The following is an 18,184-nucleotide window of genomic DNA, read 5'->3' on the forward strand; positions in this document are numbered from 1 at the left end:
GGTAAGGTAAGGAGGATAGGAGAGGAGAGGAGGATAACTGAGGAGAGGAGGTGAGGAGAGGAGAGGAGGTGAGGAGAGGAGAGGAGAGGAGAGATTCTGTTAGACCTGTAAATCTAACAAAGTGATATGAGGAGGGACAGAAACACTCTTCTTGTCCCTCATATTAAACCCTGTCTGGTTTATAAATCAAACCAGATACAGCAGTTGTTAGACTCCGAACGGTCGTCAGTCAAAGTGACAGTCATGCGTTGCCTGTCATACAGAGCAGGCTCCAGGTGAGCTGCAAAACATGTCTATTTACAACACACTGCAGCAAGCTGTGAGGGTAACTGCTGGAATGTGTGTGTAATATGCATACGTACAGTATGAAAGTGTATAAATGTTCATGTGAACATGACTGTGTGTGTGTGTGTGTGTGTGTGTGTGTGTGTGTTTGCGTCCAGGCCTTGCTGAGCGTTTTAATGACAGGCAGCATGATGAATGGGACACAAAGTGTCAATTTCATTTGGGACTAATAACTCAATCAGGCTTCCATCGCGGCCGGCAGCCACAGCTGTTGGGGTAACACACGCTCCCCCAGCAAACACCTGTATCGAGTGTCCACACACACATAAAGACAGGATGCACCCAATACTGTGGATTTTTACATCATATACACATATAAGCTAGAACAATCTCATTTGAATTGTTTTGCTACACACCTGAAAAAAGACCGTTTCTACAGACTTTGTGTCTCAGCATCAAACTCCAATTATTCAAACCACAAAAGTAAAAAAAAAAAAAAAGCAGAAGTAAGACGCAGAGGGAAGGGATGAGGAGACTTTCAAGTGGTGCTCCTGAGAGGACTGAGTTGCACTAAACACAGTAATGGTACATTAGAACGGAGAGTTTGCCAATCAATCAGCATTCATTAAATTGGAAGGACCATCCCATTAGACGAGAGCATTCCCCACTGTTTCTGCTCTCTGAGCAAATATATCCCCCATGGGGTAAATTAGTTTCTCTCTCACACACACACCCCCGGCAGCAGAAAGACAGGCGAGACACACACACACACACACACACACACACACACACACACACACACACACACACACACACACACAGTAAGACTCATTGACTAACCTCTGTCCACTTTACCCTCCCGGCCCAGGCTGTAATAAGTGTAAAACGGATGGTGTCATCCCGTCTTCCTGTAGATCCGTCTGTCTTCTGTCCCCACAGACAGATGAACACACATACAGGGCAATATTTCCATTTGGAGAGGTGTCATCTCACTCACTGCTACTTCATTTTCTCCCGTAACGGCAGCAACATCGTGCCTGATGAAATACTAAATCTTTCATCCCTGGTACGGACTACTTGTCACGTGTCATGTGTGTACACACACACACACACACACACACACACACACACACACACACACACACACACACACACACACACACACACACACACACACACACACACACACACACACACACACACACACACGCTTGAGTGTGTAAATGCACAGCTAAATTCCTCCTCTAAAACAAAAGATTGTTAGTGTAATTCCTTTAGCTATACTTACTATAACCTTTGATGGCATTTATCTATCCCAGCAGGAATATCTCACGAGTAATAGTCATCCAGAGAGCCTGATTATTATTATATAAAAAGAACACTCTATAGCCAGGAGTGTGTCGACCACAGAGAGACGCAAAACTACCAGAGAGGCAAAATGACCAAATTGAGACACAAAATTACAAAAAACTGACACAATACGACCACGAAGAGACGCTAAGTGTCTAGAGACACAAAACTTCTATAAAAACTACCAAAAAGAGAAAAAAATAAAAGAAAGAAGAGACTCAAAATAAATACAAAGAGATGCAAAACTTCCAACGTGTCTAAACAGTGCAGTTTATGCCCATATCCTGTGTTTATTTTAGAGTAGCACATTTAACAACTTGCATTTCTTATATCAGCTTCACAATAATTGAATGCTTTAATGGTTAATGCTCTACGCCTGAACCCATACGCCGTAGGAAAACCTTTCATGTCAAGCAGCAGGAAATGTTTGATTTGCATCAGCAGTAGCTTAACACAGCTCCAGTACGGCTGAAAGCATTCAGAACACAGTAATAAGGCGGATATCTTAGTACAAACAGGCACATATAAAATCAAACTGCACAGAGATTAGTCTCTGCACAGAGAAGCACTGCGAGCTGACCACAGAGAAACATTTCAAAACAGAGCTTCCTCTCTAGTCAACACGGGACATTAAGGGAAATCCTTTTTGCCCAAGCTTACAATAATGTTTACAATAAAATTGTGCTTTCAACTTTGTTGACCGTTTCCTGTTTCAACACTACATGTACCCGAGCATGAAGCAGCCAGAGCCCTGACCTCAAACCCCTTCTACACGTTGGGAATGAACTGGAACTTTGAATGTTGTCCAACAACAATGGCTGGTGAAGCAGCACAGTACAGGCCGGAGCTTTGGAATGACATGAGGGATGCTGAACACAGTAACGAGTCGTGTCAGGGAATATTCCTGCCTGTGTTCAAGTGGAGCGATGCAATGAGTCCACAGCTCGAGTTTGTGAAACAAAGACAGACAGCACTGAGTGACTCAAAGCAATGGCTCTCATCCAGAATGTAATTTGTCCAGACGAGGGGCTTCTCCTGCTAGACCCACTGCTTGACTTTTCATCAGGAGGCATTATCTCTGCCTGCAAAGGGAAATGAGACACAAGCTGCGACGTCTGCAGAGGAAAATCCCAAATAAGATTGTTGACCCCTTAGTGCACACAAGCAAATGCCTACACACACACACGCACGCAGAAATAGCATTCTCAGGAGATTGTGGCGATTCATTTTATAAGATGTAACAGAACTCATTTTGGGAGTGAGCCTCTGTTAATGAGCAGGACTTTGATGTGTAATTCCTCCGGTCCCAGTGCAAAGCTGATACGGACTCCCCACGATCCTGCTCAGGTGCAGCCCTGCTCCCTTCTGCAATACTTTATCTTTTATACCAAATAGTGCAAGACCTCCAACAGCTAATAAAACTGTATCTCAGAGATGGAAATACGCACCTACATGCAACCTGGCTGAACAAAAAAAAAGTGAAAATAAGGAAGAAAGCCATTAGCACTGAGATGCTGGGATGGGAGGAGTGGCACTGTGTCTCGTCTCTTTAAACTGTGCATGCCATCCTGGTTACTATTTTCACTCCACCATGGAAATCAGAAACCGATGATAAAATTATTTTTTAGTAAAGTAAATGGTTCATTGAATTTCTCCATTGCCTCTCCACAGAATAATTGGATTGTGGCTGCACTGTCATGTACTCAGTGAAATTAATGCCTATTAATCGGAGGATAATTGGACACATACCCCTGATAAATGCTGCTGTTCCACTTTGAGTCACGTACAAATTAGGCCATTTTAAGGGATCCATTTCTTATCTGGCTCGACTCATGCTTATATAAGATGTGAGCTAATATTGGTGGACGGAACTACGGATGCACTAAATTACGTTGCCATGTCCAAAATGAGATTACTTGAGTTTAGTTGATCTAAGGACAAATTAACTCCCAGTTGGTGTTTTTCGATTACTTCACAAAAATACAGAAATATGGTTTTCAGACTCTAAGAACCACTTTGCTGATATGATAGAACATGTGAAGGAATAATCAACTGCAGCGGGGATATACAAGTACTGGATTCTGTTGGCCATGGTTTAAGATATGGCAGTAGAGGAGTTTCACACTCTTTAAGTACCTACCCAGTAAACAGGTATCAATATCTTCAGATAAATATATTCATTCAACATTGATTGAGGGCAACTATTGTTCATTTTGCACATAAATGCAAATTTAAAAAAGATTTTAACAAATAATCTCTGAATTAAATAAATCGTAGATTTATCATCTTTGGTAATTATGCGACACATTTTCTATCAACGTTTCGGAGAGTGATTATACGTATAAATTATGCTGGAAACTACCTATAAATTATGTCAAAGCCTTACAGAACATCAAGGACTTATTCAATCAAGCTTCATTAGATATATTTTGTATTATTATTTATATTAGAACTATATTGTTGACTTATACTTTGATGCATCCTTCACTGTGTTCAAGTATGAGAAACAATACTGCGCCAAACAACGTTTTGTTAAAAAGGTTTGAAAGGCATGTTTTCTTCTTTTTTAATCGTCAAAATGACACATTTAGAACATTCAACATCTTATCGGATTTTTAAATTATCAAAATAATCCTTGAACAAATCGAGTTTGACTGCAGCTGTTCACACTGAGCAGGAGAGGACATGTAAAAAGTGAAATATGTATAATATGTGGATCACCACTTTCTTTCCAATATTGGTAACAATAATATAGAATTGTATATATAAATGTCATTGTTTTTTCAATTTTTGTAAAAAAATTAACTATTAAAGAAATCCAACTTGTTTCCTTTTTGTTATGATTTATGGCATTATAACTGTGTTGTACTGCAAAAATGAAATGATTGTGCTGTTTCCATACAGGTGCAGGATGTAGTGCAGCGAGGCCAGAGTGAGTAAAGTGTGCCAGGAGCAACACACGGCCTGAAACTGCTTCCGGTTCAAAGAGTCAGCCGCTGTAGCGACAAACTAAACGAGAGTAGCCAGTTTGTAAGTTTAAAATGTAAATGAATGGACAAATGGAAAATGTATGATCAGAAAAGCAATACGATATAATTCATAAGGAGGAATTATTATTATTTTGTTGTCTGACTGGGTTTTTTTTAACATTTCTTTTTATCCTAAATTGTGTAATTTACTACTTTACAGAAGAAAACACATTTCAAATGATACTGAGCAAAAAAAGCCCTTTGATGTGCTTTGTAAGTGAAACAACATGCACCACGGATGCACGCCAGAGATCTGCTTATTATGCAGCCATCACTGCCAGGCTGTCAGCTACATCTAAGAGCTTAGCACGGTTTACTAAATGATATAACTGATTAATTATCGTCTCTTCAGCAGTGGAATACCTTTTAAGGATTACACAACATGACATGCTTTACTTGTAAACAATCTGAAACACGGTTAGTGCTGCGTTATTGACACTTCCACCAACATTCCTCCTCCTTATCATTAATAACAACCCCTGTATGATAGTTCATGCATAATGAGATATATGCTGAGACAATGACTACCACTTGACATATATCTCGCCTGGAGGATTAAAGCAGTGTTAATACACTTTCTGTCACTCAGTCCCGACCGCCGCCACAACCCTCGCTCTTCGCTCATCTGTTTCATGCTAAATCACTGCGACCAGCTAATGACTTTCTTTGGCCTCCAATAAATCATGCTAATGAGCCCCACCCCGCAAAAATAATCAACTCTGCTCACCATAACAGCCAATGAGGGAAGAGTTTGTAGCTTCACTTGTGAAATGTGCCTGCATCTCTGCCTCCACTCTCCTCATCCTAATCCTCTTTCCTGATACATTTCCTTTCTCCTCCTCCTCCTCCCTGCCTCTCGCTTTTTATCTGCTCCTCTCTGCCCTTCAGAGCTCCTTATCGTCCTCTCTGCTTCTTTCCACGCTCTTCTTTCCTCAATCTTCTTTTCCACATCCCTCCGTAGTTTCTGCTTCTTTAACATCTCTCCTCTTCTCTGTTTTATCCTCCGCTCCTTCCTCCGTTTCCGCTCCTGAAACCAGCTATAAACTCACCAGTACTCTTTCCACTGTTCGTCCTCAAAAACGTCCTCTGGGATGGGATCAATCAGCACCAGGTCTGACACTTGCCTGAGGACAAAGAGAGCACACACACACACACACACACACACACACACACACACACACACACACACACACACACACACACACACACACACACACACACACACACACACACACACACACACACACACACACACACACACACACACAGTAAGACTCATTGACTAACCTCTGTCCACTTTACCCTCCCGGCCCAGGCTGTAATAAGTGTAAAACGGATGGTGTCATCCCGTCTTCCTGTAGATCCGTCTGTCTTCTGTCCCCACAGACAGATGAACACACATACAGGGCAATATTTCCATTTGGAGAGGTGTCATCTCACTCACTGCTACTTCATTTTCTCCCGTAACGGCAGCAACATCGTGCCTGATGAAATACTAAATCTTTCATCCCTGGTACGGACTACTTGTCACGTTAATCACTACGTTGCCTCTGAGATGGCTGAGTTATGGGGCATACTGGGAATGCACACTGGAATATATTTTCTTTAGTGAGACTTAACTGAATACCATACTTGCAAACTATCTTATAGTATGATGTACTATAAAGCAATTTTAAGATTACATATTTTTACATTTTATGTCAATGATTTGAGAGACACATAAAGGATAAGTCTGGTGATATTCTATATTGTTATATGATCAACAAACCCCGTGAAAAGACTCAGAGAGCTCCGTAGTTCCAAAAGGGAAGCCAACGTGGAAGTGCATTTTGTCCTAATGGCCAGCAGGGGGCGACTCCACTGGTTACTTTACATTGTAAAATCAATGGTTTGTCTGTACTCTTTACTTGCCTTGCTATGTGCTGTCACCTACAGCCATCTTGCTGTCGTGCGTCTCTCGTTGTGTACAGTGCCTATAGAATACCACAAAGCTTCACAGTCGGTATGCCGTGTTTTGGTTGGTGTGCTGTGTTTGCTTTTTACCAAACAGAGCGCTTTGAGTTCAGTCTAAAAAGTTAAATCTTAGTCTCACCTGACCATAAAACTATTTTATCAGAATCTTCCACGTGTATTTTGCAAAGCACATTTGCGACTCAGTGTGGCAGTTTTTCAGAGGAGCCTTCTTTCCTGCCACCCTGCCATACAGGCCAGCTTTGTGGGGAGCTTGTGAGATCGGTAGCCTCTTGGTAGCTTCCCTGATCAGTATCCTCCTGGCTCTGTCGTCCAAGTTTGTAGGGACGGCCCAATCAAAGCAAGGTGCTGTTGGTGCCAGACGCTCTCCACTCCTCTACTGCTCTGAACATCGCTGAGAGATACTTAATGCCTTTGAAAGCTTTTTGTCTTCCTTGATCTTGATTGAACTTGATCCCAAAGGCCTTTTGAAAGCGTCTGAAAGTTTCTGATGGTTAATCTAAGGGTCTGACTTTAGATTCTACATATCATTTATCCAAACCAGGTTTTTTGCCAATTCAATTTTAATAATTGAATTATAAATGTTTTTTTCCCTTTGATGTTGAGGGTTATGTGTAAATACAGCTGGACAACGTTAGATTAAATACATTTTTATTTCCAGGGTGTAATGTTACAAAAGGTTTGGAGATCTTTCGATAAGCACGGTACCCGTGTGCATGCCTTTCTTTCTTTCTTGTAGACTTGTTGTTATTGAGCCAGTGTGACTGTATTGTATTATGAACTGTATGGGTAGCTGTAGACTGTGCGTCGTGTACTATATGCTTCTGATTTACATGTTTCAATTGGTGCCTGATTATGTCGCGCAATGTTTTCTTGTTTAGTGCATATTTCTATTAACATTAATATTGCCCATTTTATTAATATTCCCAAGTTGTTTACATTGTGTGTAGCATCTTTTAATGAATACTTCACAGAGTGCTGCATAATGATGTTTTTTACATCAATATTCTCTTCTCTTTCCATTCTTCTAATACATGCTTGTAAGATATTCAATAGCGGTTTCAACTGTAATCTTATATGCAGGGACAACAGATAAAAACTCTGGTGCGTGAACAATGTTTACCCCTAAATCACCAAATGACATTATGCATTATAGCTGCCTGAAGAGTCAATCATTTTAAATAAGCAGTTTTATATTTGGAATTTGGCAGCTAACAAACTAGATCATAAACTGGATGATCTATATTGTTATCAAAGGTATTTTTAATAATTTAGTGTTGCACTTTTATAAAGTTGGGGGAATACAGATAATAACAAAGCTCCTTGTGATATTACACAACTCTTCACAAGCCGAGTAGTAACCATCATGACAAGCAAACTGACCTTCATGTGTACAATTGTACATTTCCTTCTACAATACTTACACATCATGAATGTGGCTGTAAAACCTGCCGTTGAGCGTGCCCAGCTCCGAGCCCACCAGGATGAAGGGCTTGGCGATGCCAGCAGCCTGCAGGAGTCGGTGCAGATCATCCACCATCCTGGAAGACAACAACACTCATCTGTCTTGGCACTAATCCAGGACACGCTGCAAACTGGGCCAGGAGGTTTATGTGTTCAGCTAGGTGTGACTAGGACTCATCATTAATCTAATTCATTTGTATCTGCTCGTTAACAGATCTATCAAGAGTCGTGATTAAAAAAGACAAAAAGAACCGAAAAGGGGGAAAAAAAGTGTCTCAAAATAAACAGCACTGCTGAAATCCAAATAAAAGGAGCGGACTGCTGGCTACTTCTTCAATGCAACCTGCAGGGAAAACAATCACCGGCAAAGTCACACCATCAGAGGGAGCATCATCTCTGCATGAGATGCAGCAGCTCCTCTCTTAGAGCCATCTGCTGTCCCGCGTTTGTTGTGCTAATAAATCAAACCAGAGGTGTCACACTGAAATGAGGAGTTTTCACAAGACTCCCACAGGGTTAAGGTTAGGTAGTCATCAAACTCCTTGAGATATTGAATTCTGGGAAATTGATTGCTTGCATCTCAAATGTGCGGCCGCCTGGTTCCTAGGCCAGATGCCAAGGTAAACTAGACTGCTGGCCGTCCACGCCTGCTCATCCTTTAGGCAGATTTAAGGCTCACTAAACGCGCTGCGATGCCAAAGGCTAGAAGATTATAACCCAATCCCACACCAGTGAGAGGCAGTGCGGGGCTGTGGGGAGGAAGGTACGTTGTGTCCATGCACACATCCGTTCATCTCCCAAAAAGCCACTTTATCAAAGAAATATTGATTCCCAGTGGATCATTACTGCAGTGGTAAATAACACAAAGCTGAACTTGATGTGTTTTACTGCACTGTGTAGCAGGAGGCTTGAGAGTGTATTTGTCACATTTACCAGTATACACAATCGTATAGATCTAGTGCTGAAATAATCAATTTGATCAACAGAAAATTGCTAAAAACAATATACTAAATATTAATCAGCAACTATTTGGATGATCAATTAATCGTCTAAGTGAATTTTAAAGCTCCAAAGGTTCTGTGGTTCCTGCTGCTCATCCATCAACAGCACGAGTCTACAGCCACACTTTGTAAACTGAAGGTCTTTGGGGTTTGGACTGACTGTTGGTGGTTTTCTGACACAAGCAATATGAACACATCCTTTAAGTCTCTGGGAATTTAGAAAGGCAATTATTAACACTTTTCTGAACTTTTTAGACTAAACAATAAAAAGAAAAATAAGTTTTAGGATGAACGGGTAATAAAATAGTTTCAGCTGTGGATAATTGTCCTTTGGGTTGTTAATCTTAAGTAAGTATCCAAATAAAAAAAAACTGTCTTGCGTGTTAAACAGTCATTAGATTCAGAAAATCCTTGTAATTAATGACACAGGAGGCCATTAAGTTATTTGCAGTCAGCATCCTGCTGCTCGCACTGCTTAGGCACTAGAGAGCGTCGGCCAAAACAGTGACGTGACATTACATTACAATCATATATCATGTTTAGAATAAGGTTACTATCTGTCATGTTCCTATATTATATTTGGACCACTGGCTCCATGATGCTAATTGTTGTTTGCAAATGACTTAATCAGCTAACGAAACAACCAACTCCAGATTCATGCAGCATCAGCTAAGTTACAGCTGCTAACCTTCATGGCAATAACAGAACTGATGACATAATGTTTCCAATTTAGACTTTGTGTCCAGCAGAAAACAATTACCATGTAATTGAAGTAGTAGACTAACCGTCCAGTCGTTGACATGCCCCAAACTCTCTCAGTTCCTGTGGTTTCATTCGGCACCAGACGCTTGCTGAAGCCCAGTCCCATCCTGTCATAGGTACAGACCTGAGCAGCGTGACACACAGGTTTACAGGGATTGTTAAATAACACCACGCTCCACATACACGAGATGTTCTCAACGACTCAACCCCACACTAGCAAATGCATGATGGCGGAGTAACATTGAAAAATAAGAGGTGGTGTAAACAGTAAGTTTGTTTTTCTAACTGTTTATGTGATGTAGTTGTTCAGATGTATCTAGGCCCTTCCCCAACAAGCCTGTGACCTCATTTGAGTCACATTTCAGACAAACAACATGGGGCAGGCTGTCAGCCCCGACTTTCTGCTGTACTGAGTCCTTGTTGAGCAGAGAGGACGTGGCCGAGCCACTGCCAGGACTGTCCCTACATAGCCCTGACAACTAACAACATGGCCGCATTAGTAGTGACTAGACAAACTTCACCACAGTGGATCGCCTTGGTCAAAGGCAAAAGCAATGTCAGTGTGCTAACTCCCCCATGTGAGACATATTCCTCTAAGGTAAACTGCTCAGTTCTGATTAGCACTTCTTTTAAAGGGCTTTTTTCAGATTTTTTTGAAGTGGGGTTGTATGATATTGTCAGTGTACTATCTACGGTAGATGGCGCCCTAAAAGAAAGGCCCACCTAAAAAAATCAATATCAGTTTAAGTGTACTCCATATTAAGATACCTACTTACTTATCCTGAGACCGTCCTTTCCAACAGGACACCGAGGCTGCTTTATCTATCTATGGTCTCTTCAAAGCCACCAGACTCCATTGACAAAAACAGTCATTTTATCTCACAGAACAGGGGAGTCGCTGGTACCGCCGCCTCCATTGCTCGGTTTGTTTGTATTTTTGTGTGACTGGTGAATCTGAACAAACCAAAGTTACACAATAACACAGACAAAGGTTTGAGGAAGCGGCAGACCAGCAACCAGAAAATGTTTTGTGAGTTGAAGTTATCGTGAGATGAGCATAGATAACAGCTTCAGTTCCCTGTCGGAAATGTCTGTCTCACAGCAAGGTGGTGAAAAGATTATAAATATAGCGTACACATAAACTGATAGTGATTTTTTTTAAGTGGCTAAAATATGTTTTGCCTGCCCCCGTCCACAGCAGTACATCGCTTTACTTCTAATACTCCTGTCTGTTTCTCCAAACTGGAGTGTGCCGACCGCCATCTACTGTAGGTTATACACCGACTACAGGTAAGTACTTATACAACCCCACTGAACTCTCCCTTTAACATAGTAATACAAAAGATATCATACTTTGGAAAATAATTTTGAAATACAATCAACAGTAACTGTGTCATCTCCTCACCATTGTTAGTGGGGCTAAACTTTCCTGGACATGCAACCAAACGTCTGAGGACATTCCAGTTGGTGCATCTAGTATGACTTAGGAAAGAAAAACAAACTGGTTAGGATGGACTCAGCAAAAAGACACAAACAAGCCACACAAACATGGAACCATGTGCCAGACTGATCATGTTTCATAACTTGAAAGAAAACCAGTCATAGCTGATCTTAAAATGTATTTAAACATTTAAATTCAATCACAAACAAGAACAATTAGATTTAAGATAAACAAGCAAAGAAAAAAATATCATGGAAAAAAAGTAATCAATCCGAGTCAGTTAGGTAAAGTATTCCAGTCTGATGGTACCTCAACCTAAAAGAAAATCTCCCAACTTCTTTAACAATTCTAAGAATAAAGAAGATGAATTATGTCTTAGAGAATATGATCATCTGAATGGAACTAAAAGCAGTTTTATGTATAAAGGATAGTTGAAGTAAACGCTTTTTTTTTTAAAGAGCAACCAATGAAAATATCAAGTAAGACCAGTACCAAACAAAATACTACTGGACTTTAGAATAAGATCAACAAGAGAACAAAAGAAAATTCTTATTGCACAAAGTTTTGAATTTTAAAACATCGTCATAGGATTAATTACCAACTGGTTGTCCTTGTCCTTTACACAAAAGATGCATCTTTTGACCCAAACCAACATCAACAATCTGGCCATCTGGATGCAAGAAAAAGAATGGAAACAAATATTAGGCTTCACATAAAACTTATTATTTGTTGTAATAGAAAAACCTGCTGACAATCTCCAACTGGAGGCTGTCTAATCAACACATTTAATACATACATTTATAAACTCTTTGCAGGTTAATATAAAATCAAACTCAAAGGTGCCATGACTTTGTTAGTGTTAGATGAGGGAACCTTTAGGCAAGAGCATCTGTCCTTCTCTCTGCAGCGATGCATAGTTGAGGAACGGTGGAATGAAGATGATCACAAGTAAACACTTCCCAATGATCATGAGCACAGAGCCGTAGGATACTCTGCCTGCAGCTTCAGCTTGGCTGAGCTGCCTTTGATCAGGATCCTAGTTTATGTAGAGAAGAACAAGAGAAAAACATATATTTTATCTACAGATATATTTAAACTGGACATTTCTGATATGACTTAAGCAATTTCAGTGGTTTCTATGCTCTGCAATAATATCTGGTTATCAAAACCCCAAAGTTTTCATCTGGGTTAACCTCAGTGTGCTTTAGAGGAAGATTTGACCCTTCCCCTGTAACAGACACATATTGTGTTTATTGTTGTATATTGTATTGTTCTGGATGCAAGCCGAATAAAGAAATGTTGCGAATGATTTGTTAAACATACATTAAGAATATTCTTAAGAGTGAGTAGCTGAAACTACGCAAAGAGTTTTAAAATGTGTAGGGGGATTTGGTTCCTCTACTCTCCGAGGGACACTGGCGGATACTGTGGCATACTCCAGATAACGTTAGTAGCGTCAGATCAGTATGAGCAGGAAAACGTAGGATGACAGCATTGATCTGAACGAAGAAGGACTGACGAACAGGTTAACGGTTAGCTTTTTTGAGTCAGTCAGCTAAAGTTAGCTAACAGAGATCTCCTGTCACATGTACAGTAGCTAGCAGAAACTAGCTCTTGTTAACGTTGCATTACCTTTCTATCAGCATTGACGGGATCATTGTTTGAAGCTTGAGCTTCGGTTCTTCTACGCATTTTGAAATTAAGTGTAAAAACTACACAAACTGTACAGAATGAATGAAATTGTGGCAAGTTGCAACTTCCTGGTGCGATGGAAGTACAGAAGCCGACAACAGACAAACCTTCCCTTGCGCGTTGCACTCGAAATATACCACAGCACGCTCTGCTCGGTGTGTACTTTACCATTTGTTATATTCCCCATATCTTTGCTATTATTAATCAATTAATGTCCCTTTTAATGTCATTTTTACTGTCATATTTAAATTAACAGCTAACTGTAATTAGTGTCTATCACTAACGTAGGCCTAATTGTAATACTGTCTTAAAATTATATATTGCAAAACAACACATGCAATTATTAAGTAAACTAAAAGTAAAAAAATAAAAAACATTATTTACTGATTTTGAATCTGATGATAGCAGTTAATGTACTATTGTTAAGCTTTTTTTTCTTAATAGGTAAATGTCATATTCCTACAGCTGAAAATAAAAAAGTTGTATTTAATTTAAATTGAAGGTTATTATGAGGTTATTAAATGTGTAAAAAATAGGAAATGCATGTCAGTAGCTAAAATGTAGAGAGAGGTTTGTCTATAGACTTCATTCACCAACATTATTCCTGTTTTATAGCTGGGGGGGTTCTATTATTATCATTATTATTATTATTGTTATTATTATTGTTATTATTGTTATTATTAAATATGATTGTACTAGCGTTTGATGTAGATGTCTTTCTTTCTTTGTTAATTTAAATGATATGACTCATTGTTTGTACATTTTTATAACTTAATACACAAATTGAAATCATTACAGTTGTAATGCCACACACGTTTCTTTACATTGTTTATCACTGGATGTTTAATATTAATAAATCAATTATTTATTTATTTATCTATTCTATTTGCTTATTAAAGGGGGGGGGGGGGGGACAGTGCAACTGCTGGCCTGCAGGGGTCACTGTACCCCACAAACTCATCTTATAGTCTTCTATCGTCTATCGTCTCCTACATCATTATGTATTGCATTCAAAAGCAAAGGCAGCTGGATTAACATTAAATAGGCTCCTAATCACCACTCAGACAAATGTGTGAACAACTCACACATTTAAATGAAGTATGGCCCTAATATAAACTAGAGGTCAAGACTAACATATGAAAACCTCGGACTGCATCTTAATATAACCAATTCGATGAAGGTATCAGAAATTGGGGCTGTGATTGCATTTCCTCTACTCCTCTTAGAACAACCAATCAAACAGTCATCACGTATAATAATGCATTTGGGAAGGACAGCTGCTCAGGACATGTATTACTTTTTATGCAGTAATACATGTGTGGCGCACTAAAGAGAGCTGGTTTGCGTCATTCAGGAACTGTGACATCCATACTGATGAATTCTGTATCACTCACATAGACTTTCACACAGCCCTTGTTGTGAATTGGGCCTGCAGTTTGGCTGTGCTCCATGTCTCTAATCATCTTGCGCATTTTAGACACCAGGGAGACATCAGATAATAAAGCTTAATGGTTTCAGGCAAATATTCAAGTTTTATAACAACAGAAACATGTCATCACAAAGGGACTATGAGGCCTTATTTTTGTTCTCATTCATAATTCTTGGTCCAATAGCTGTAAATTATTTTATGTATATGTTGTATTCACCAAAGAGAGAACAAAGCCAGAACCACCCAGACAATCGATCCATTAAATAGAGTCTAGACAAAGCCAAACCTCAACATTAAACCCTGTTTAGATAGCAGGTGACTGGATCCATGTAGGGAATTCATTGCAGTAATTAAAAAGCTCGGCTGGCCTGAAATGATGAATGTCAGGTATTGACTCATTGTCAGGCTGGCTGTTTGTGTATGTGTGCGTGTGTTGTTTTTGTTTGGGTAGGGTAACCATGTTTGATTAAAGCTAATGTTCTTATAGCCTCTTGCTACAGTTGTGCGCTTCACTCTACAGCTTGTGAATGCCATTCAAACAGCAAGCCACTCGGCCTTTGACTTCTATGTGGCCTGTCAGTCAGAACAACCGATTCTTTTGCTGTCTGCCTCCTCTGGGAAATCAAAGACAACTCATTCCATCAAAGATTTGGACTTAAGGTACAGTGTGAAGGATTTGGCGGCATTGTTGTGGTTGCATCCATCTGAATACCCCTCCCTTTACAAGACGGTGGTAACAAGCCACTTAGTCCAAAACCGTGGTAACGTTGTGGTAACTTTCAGGACCTTCGCCTGCCCTTACCATAACACTACTTCAGGAGCAACAAAATTCAGTTTTACAACCGTGTCGAAGAAATACGATGGGCTTCAGGTAAGAAAATAAGGCAAAGGGCCCTCGCTAGAGCAGTATTTGTTTTGTCCATCCTGAGCAATGTAGAAACATGGCAGAGCATTACATTACAGTTCATTTAGCTGATGCTTTTGTTCAAAGCAACTTAGATTAAGTGCAAACAATCATGAAGATACAACTCCGAACAGCAAGAATCTTGCAAGTACATTATCTTCTAATAAGTTAAACAAAAGTGCAACATACAGAAACAATAGAATATGAATTCAACCATTAGCTACAAATAAGCCAAACCAATATAAGTGGTTTTCGTCGAGGTGCAGTGGAGTTTTCAGTCTGTGATGGAAGGTGTGAAGACTGTCTGCTGACCTGACATCAATGGCGTGAGATGATAAGAGCCTGGACAAGAACATGCGTCGCCTTCTGAGTCTGTAGGGGACGTATCCCCCTGATGTTGTACAGAGTGCGTCTGCAGGAGCGGGTTGTTGCAGCGATGTTGGCACTGAAGGACAGTTGGACGTCCAGTGTCACACGCAGATTCCTTGCAGTCTGAGTCGGGGAAACAGCAGAGGTGCCGAAGTTGATGGTAAGGTCTTGGATGGGAGAGCCCTTCCCCGGAAGGAAAGGGATCTCGGTCTTGTCAAGGTTGAGTTTCAAGTGAGGTGCAGAAACATGGACACGCTCCCTATGTAGATATGAAGGGCTAATTCTAAGATAATGAAAACACAGCATTTCTGAGTTTCAGGTGACTTTACACAAATGAAAACATAGTTATATTCAATTTCTGCTAACAGATAGCCCTAAATACTACACATTAGCCCTTTAATAACAAGATTTTCCTCTGTAACAGAAACTAAAACTCTGATGATGCATGATGTCCTTGACTGCGAGGCTAAAGGTTGATATTTGTAGTTTGGCCCTTGGATTACCGGTGCAGGGTGCAGGGTGCAGGGTGCAGGGCTTTACACATCTCTGATTGTTGACAAAGCTCTAAATCAAACCCACAGAATCCAGCAGCGAGTGAACCCTGAGATTGTCAGATATGACCTGCAATTTTTTATGATTGCTTTCTTTATAAAATACACGTTCCGCATATTTTCTTGTATCAAATGTTTTGTAATATTCCCAACTTTATCCCTTTAGGGATTTGCAGTGCATTTGCTGTACCGTTGTATTTACAGTGACCTTTATACAATCAGTACTATTATTAAAAACCTGTGTAAATCCCTTAAATACTGCTATAATATTCCCTATACTTCTAGTCCTGGGATAATGTTTGTAAGTAAACTGCTCTTGATAAAATGGATGTTGTAGTTGTAGTTTGTCATTAACATAACGTTACCTTGTCCTTTTGCATCCACAGAACACGAAGAGGATGTTCTCTTATTGCTTTGTACTCTCTGCTATTCTAATTAAACATTGCTCATAAAGTCTTCCCTCAAGCTACATGTAGCATCTTCACAATGGTGCTGGTGCACAGGGATGAAGAGCCATTCTCTCAGTGCCAGGTCACCTTGACACCATCTTTGCCATTTGTGCCATGTCTGGAGGCAGCAGCCATTTTCAACGTGTTGGTTCTTCCCCCTCAGCCCTGACATTCTGCACACAATGCATTTCATCATTAGTTACTGGCCATCTTTCCGAAAAACACATATATGATAGGACAGCCAGTAAAAAATGGAGAACAGAGCCTGAGTACAAATAATAACCTACTATTTTGACATTTTTCACAGGCCTCTGTTTTCCTGGCGAGTTTCAGCTCTTTCCTAAGCGATGCTACTCCATTGTACTATTTGCTTGATATCAAGCCCTAAAAATTGGTTTCTCAAATTAATCAAATCACACTGAAGCATCAACACACACGAAGGAGACTTTACTGCATGTACATGAAATCAAATCGTAATTGATATAGCACGGCTGGCGGATAAAAAGCCATTTCCTGTTTGTCTTATCTGTTTTGTCACATAGAGCAGGTTAACTGGGTCACATTTCCACACTGGGCTATCTGTTTCACCAAAGGCCATCACTAAATTCTGCTGGGGCGTTCATATCTCACAATATGTTGTCTTGCCTTTATTAAATCCATCTGACTGAATGATGGTATGATGTTCCAATGCACCAGCTCAAAGGGAAATGTTGTGTTAAACAGAAGCTGTGGTTTTAGTAGCTCTGGCTCTGGAGATGTCACTTTCAATCCACCACTTTGGTCCAAACTTACAGACCATAATCACCAGCAGTGAAGTTGGCCAAAACCATCTATGTCAGCCTCCGACTTGTAATTCCAAATTGGTTATTGGGAAATTCTGACAGCGACAATAACTCCCACTGTCATGTCTCATCGGGTTTGTTAAAGTTTTCATGTTGTAGTCACATCTTGCGTCCAGTGTTGTCAGTCACTGTCTGTCATTGCACTTCCTGTTTTATTTTGTAATTACCTCTCGTAAAAAATAACGCAACAAAAATATTAACGCAGATTAATCGCGCCCCTAGATGCCCCTGACTCGCACGGAGCTCTGTGCTGAACCGACAGCCTAATTTGGAATATCCAAACGGAATGTGTTTTACATGACCCATATGAAATTTGTAATATATTTTATAGTTGGATTAATAGTGAGACATTTTGTGAATGTACACGTAGTTCCTGTGAGCATGTTAGCATGCTGATGTCAGCATTTAGCTCAAAGCACTCCTCACAAAGCTGTTATGACCACAGACTTTTAGTCTTGTTACCAGTGTAATTCTACTAAATGAAGGAAACATCTCAATTTCCTCATCACTACCCGACAGCATTAAATGTTCTCTGCCAATTTCTTGCTACATAGCTTTACTACAAAAGCACAACCCAATAGAATTAGTTTGTTTAGAAAGAAATGTCCATTTTGTTGCAACCACAAATGCCAGGTAAGATACTGT

At 40.1% G+C, this 18,184-nt stretch overlaps 1 protein-coding gene across 1 annotated transcript in view; it reads right to left on the reverse strand.

The window, feature by feature from the left end:
* The window catches only part of LOC115021237 (uncharacterized), a 34,325-nt gene extending 21,217 nt beyond the window's left edge, over positions 1–13,108 (reverse strand). Inside the window, exons 1-7 of the mRNA XM_029451509.1 lie at positions 12,936–13,108; positions 12,177–12,339; positions 11,902–11,973; positions 11,268–11,344; positions 9,886–9,986; positions 8,060–8,176; positions 5,714–5,788 (exon numbers count right to left, since the gene is read on the reverse strand). Coding sequence (XP_029307369.1) covers positions 5,714–5,788; positions 8,060–8,176; positions 9,886–9,986; positions 11,268–11,344; positions 11,902–11,973; positions 12,177–12,339; positions 12,936–12,995 — 665 coding nt within the window. The 5' untranslated portion in view covers positions 12,996–13,108. The remainder of the gene's footprint in view (positions 1–5,713; positions 5,789–8,059; positions 8,177–9,885; positions 9,987–11,267; positions 11,345–11,901; positions 11,974–12,176; positions 12,340–12,935) is intronic.
* Positions 13,109–18,184: the final 5,076 nt, after the last annotated feature.

This window comes from Cottoperca gobio, chromosome 16 (genome assembly GCF_900634415.1).
Source record: "Cottoperca gobio chromosome 16, fCotGob3.1, whole genome shotgun sequence".
Classification (NCBI taxonomy): domain Eukaryota; kingdom Metazoa; phylum Chordata; class Actinopteri; order Perciformes; family Bovichtidae; genus Cottoperca; species Cottoperca gobio.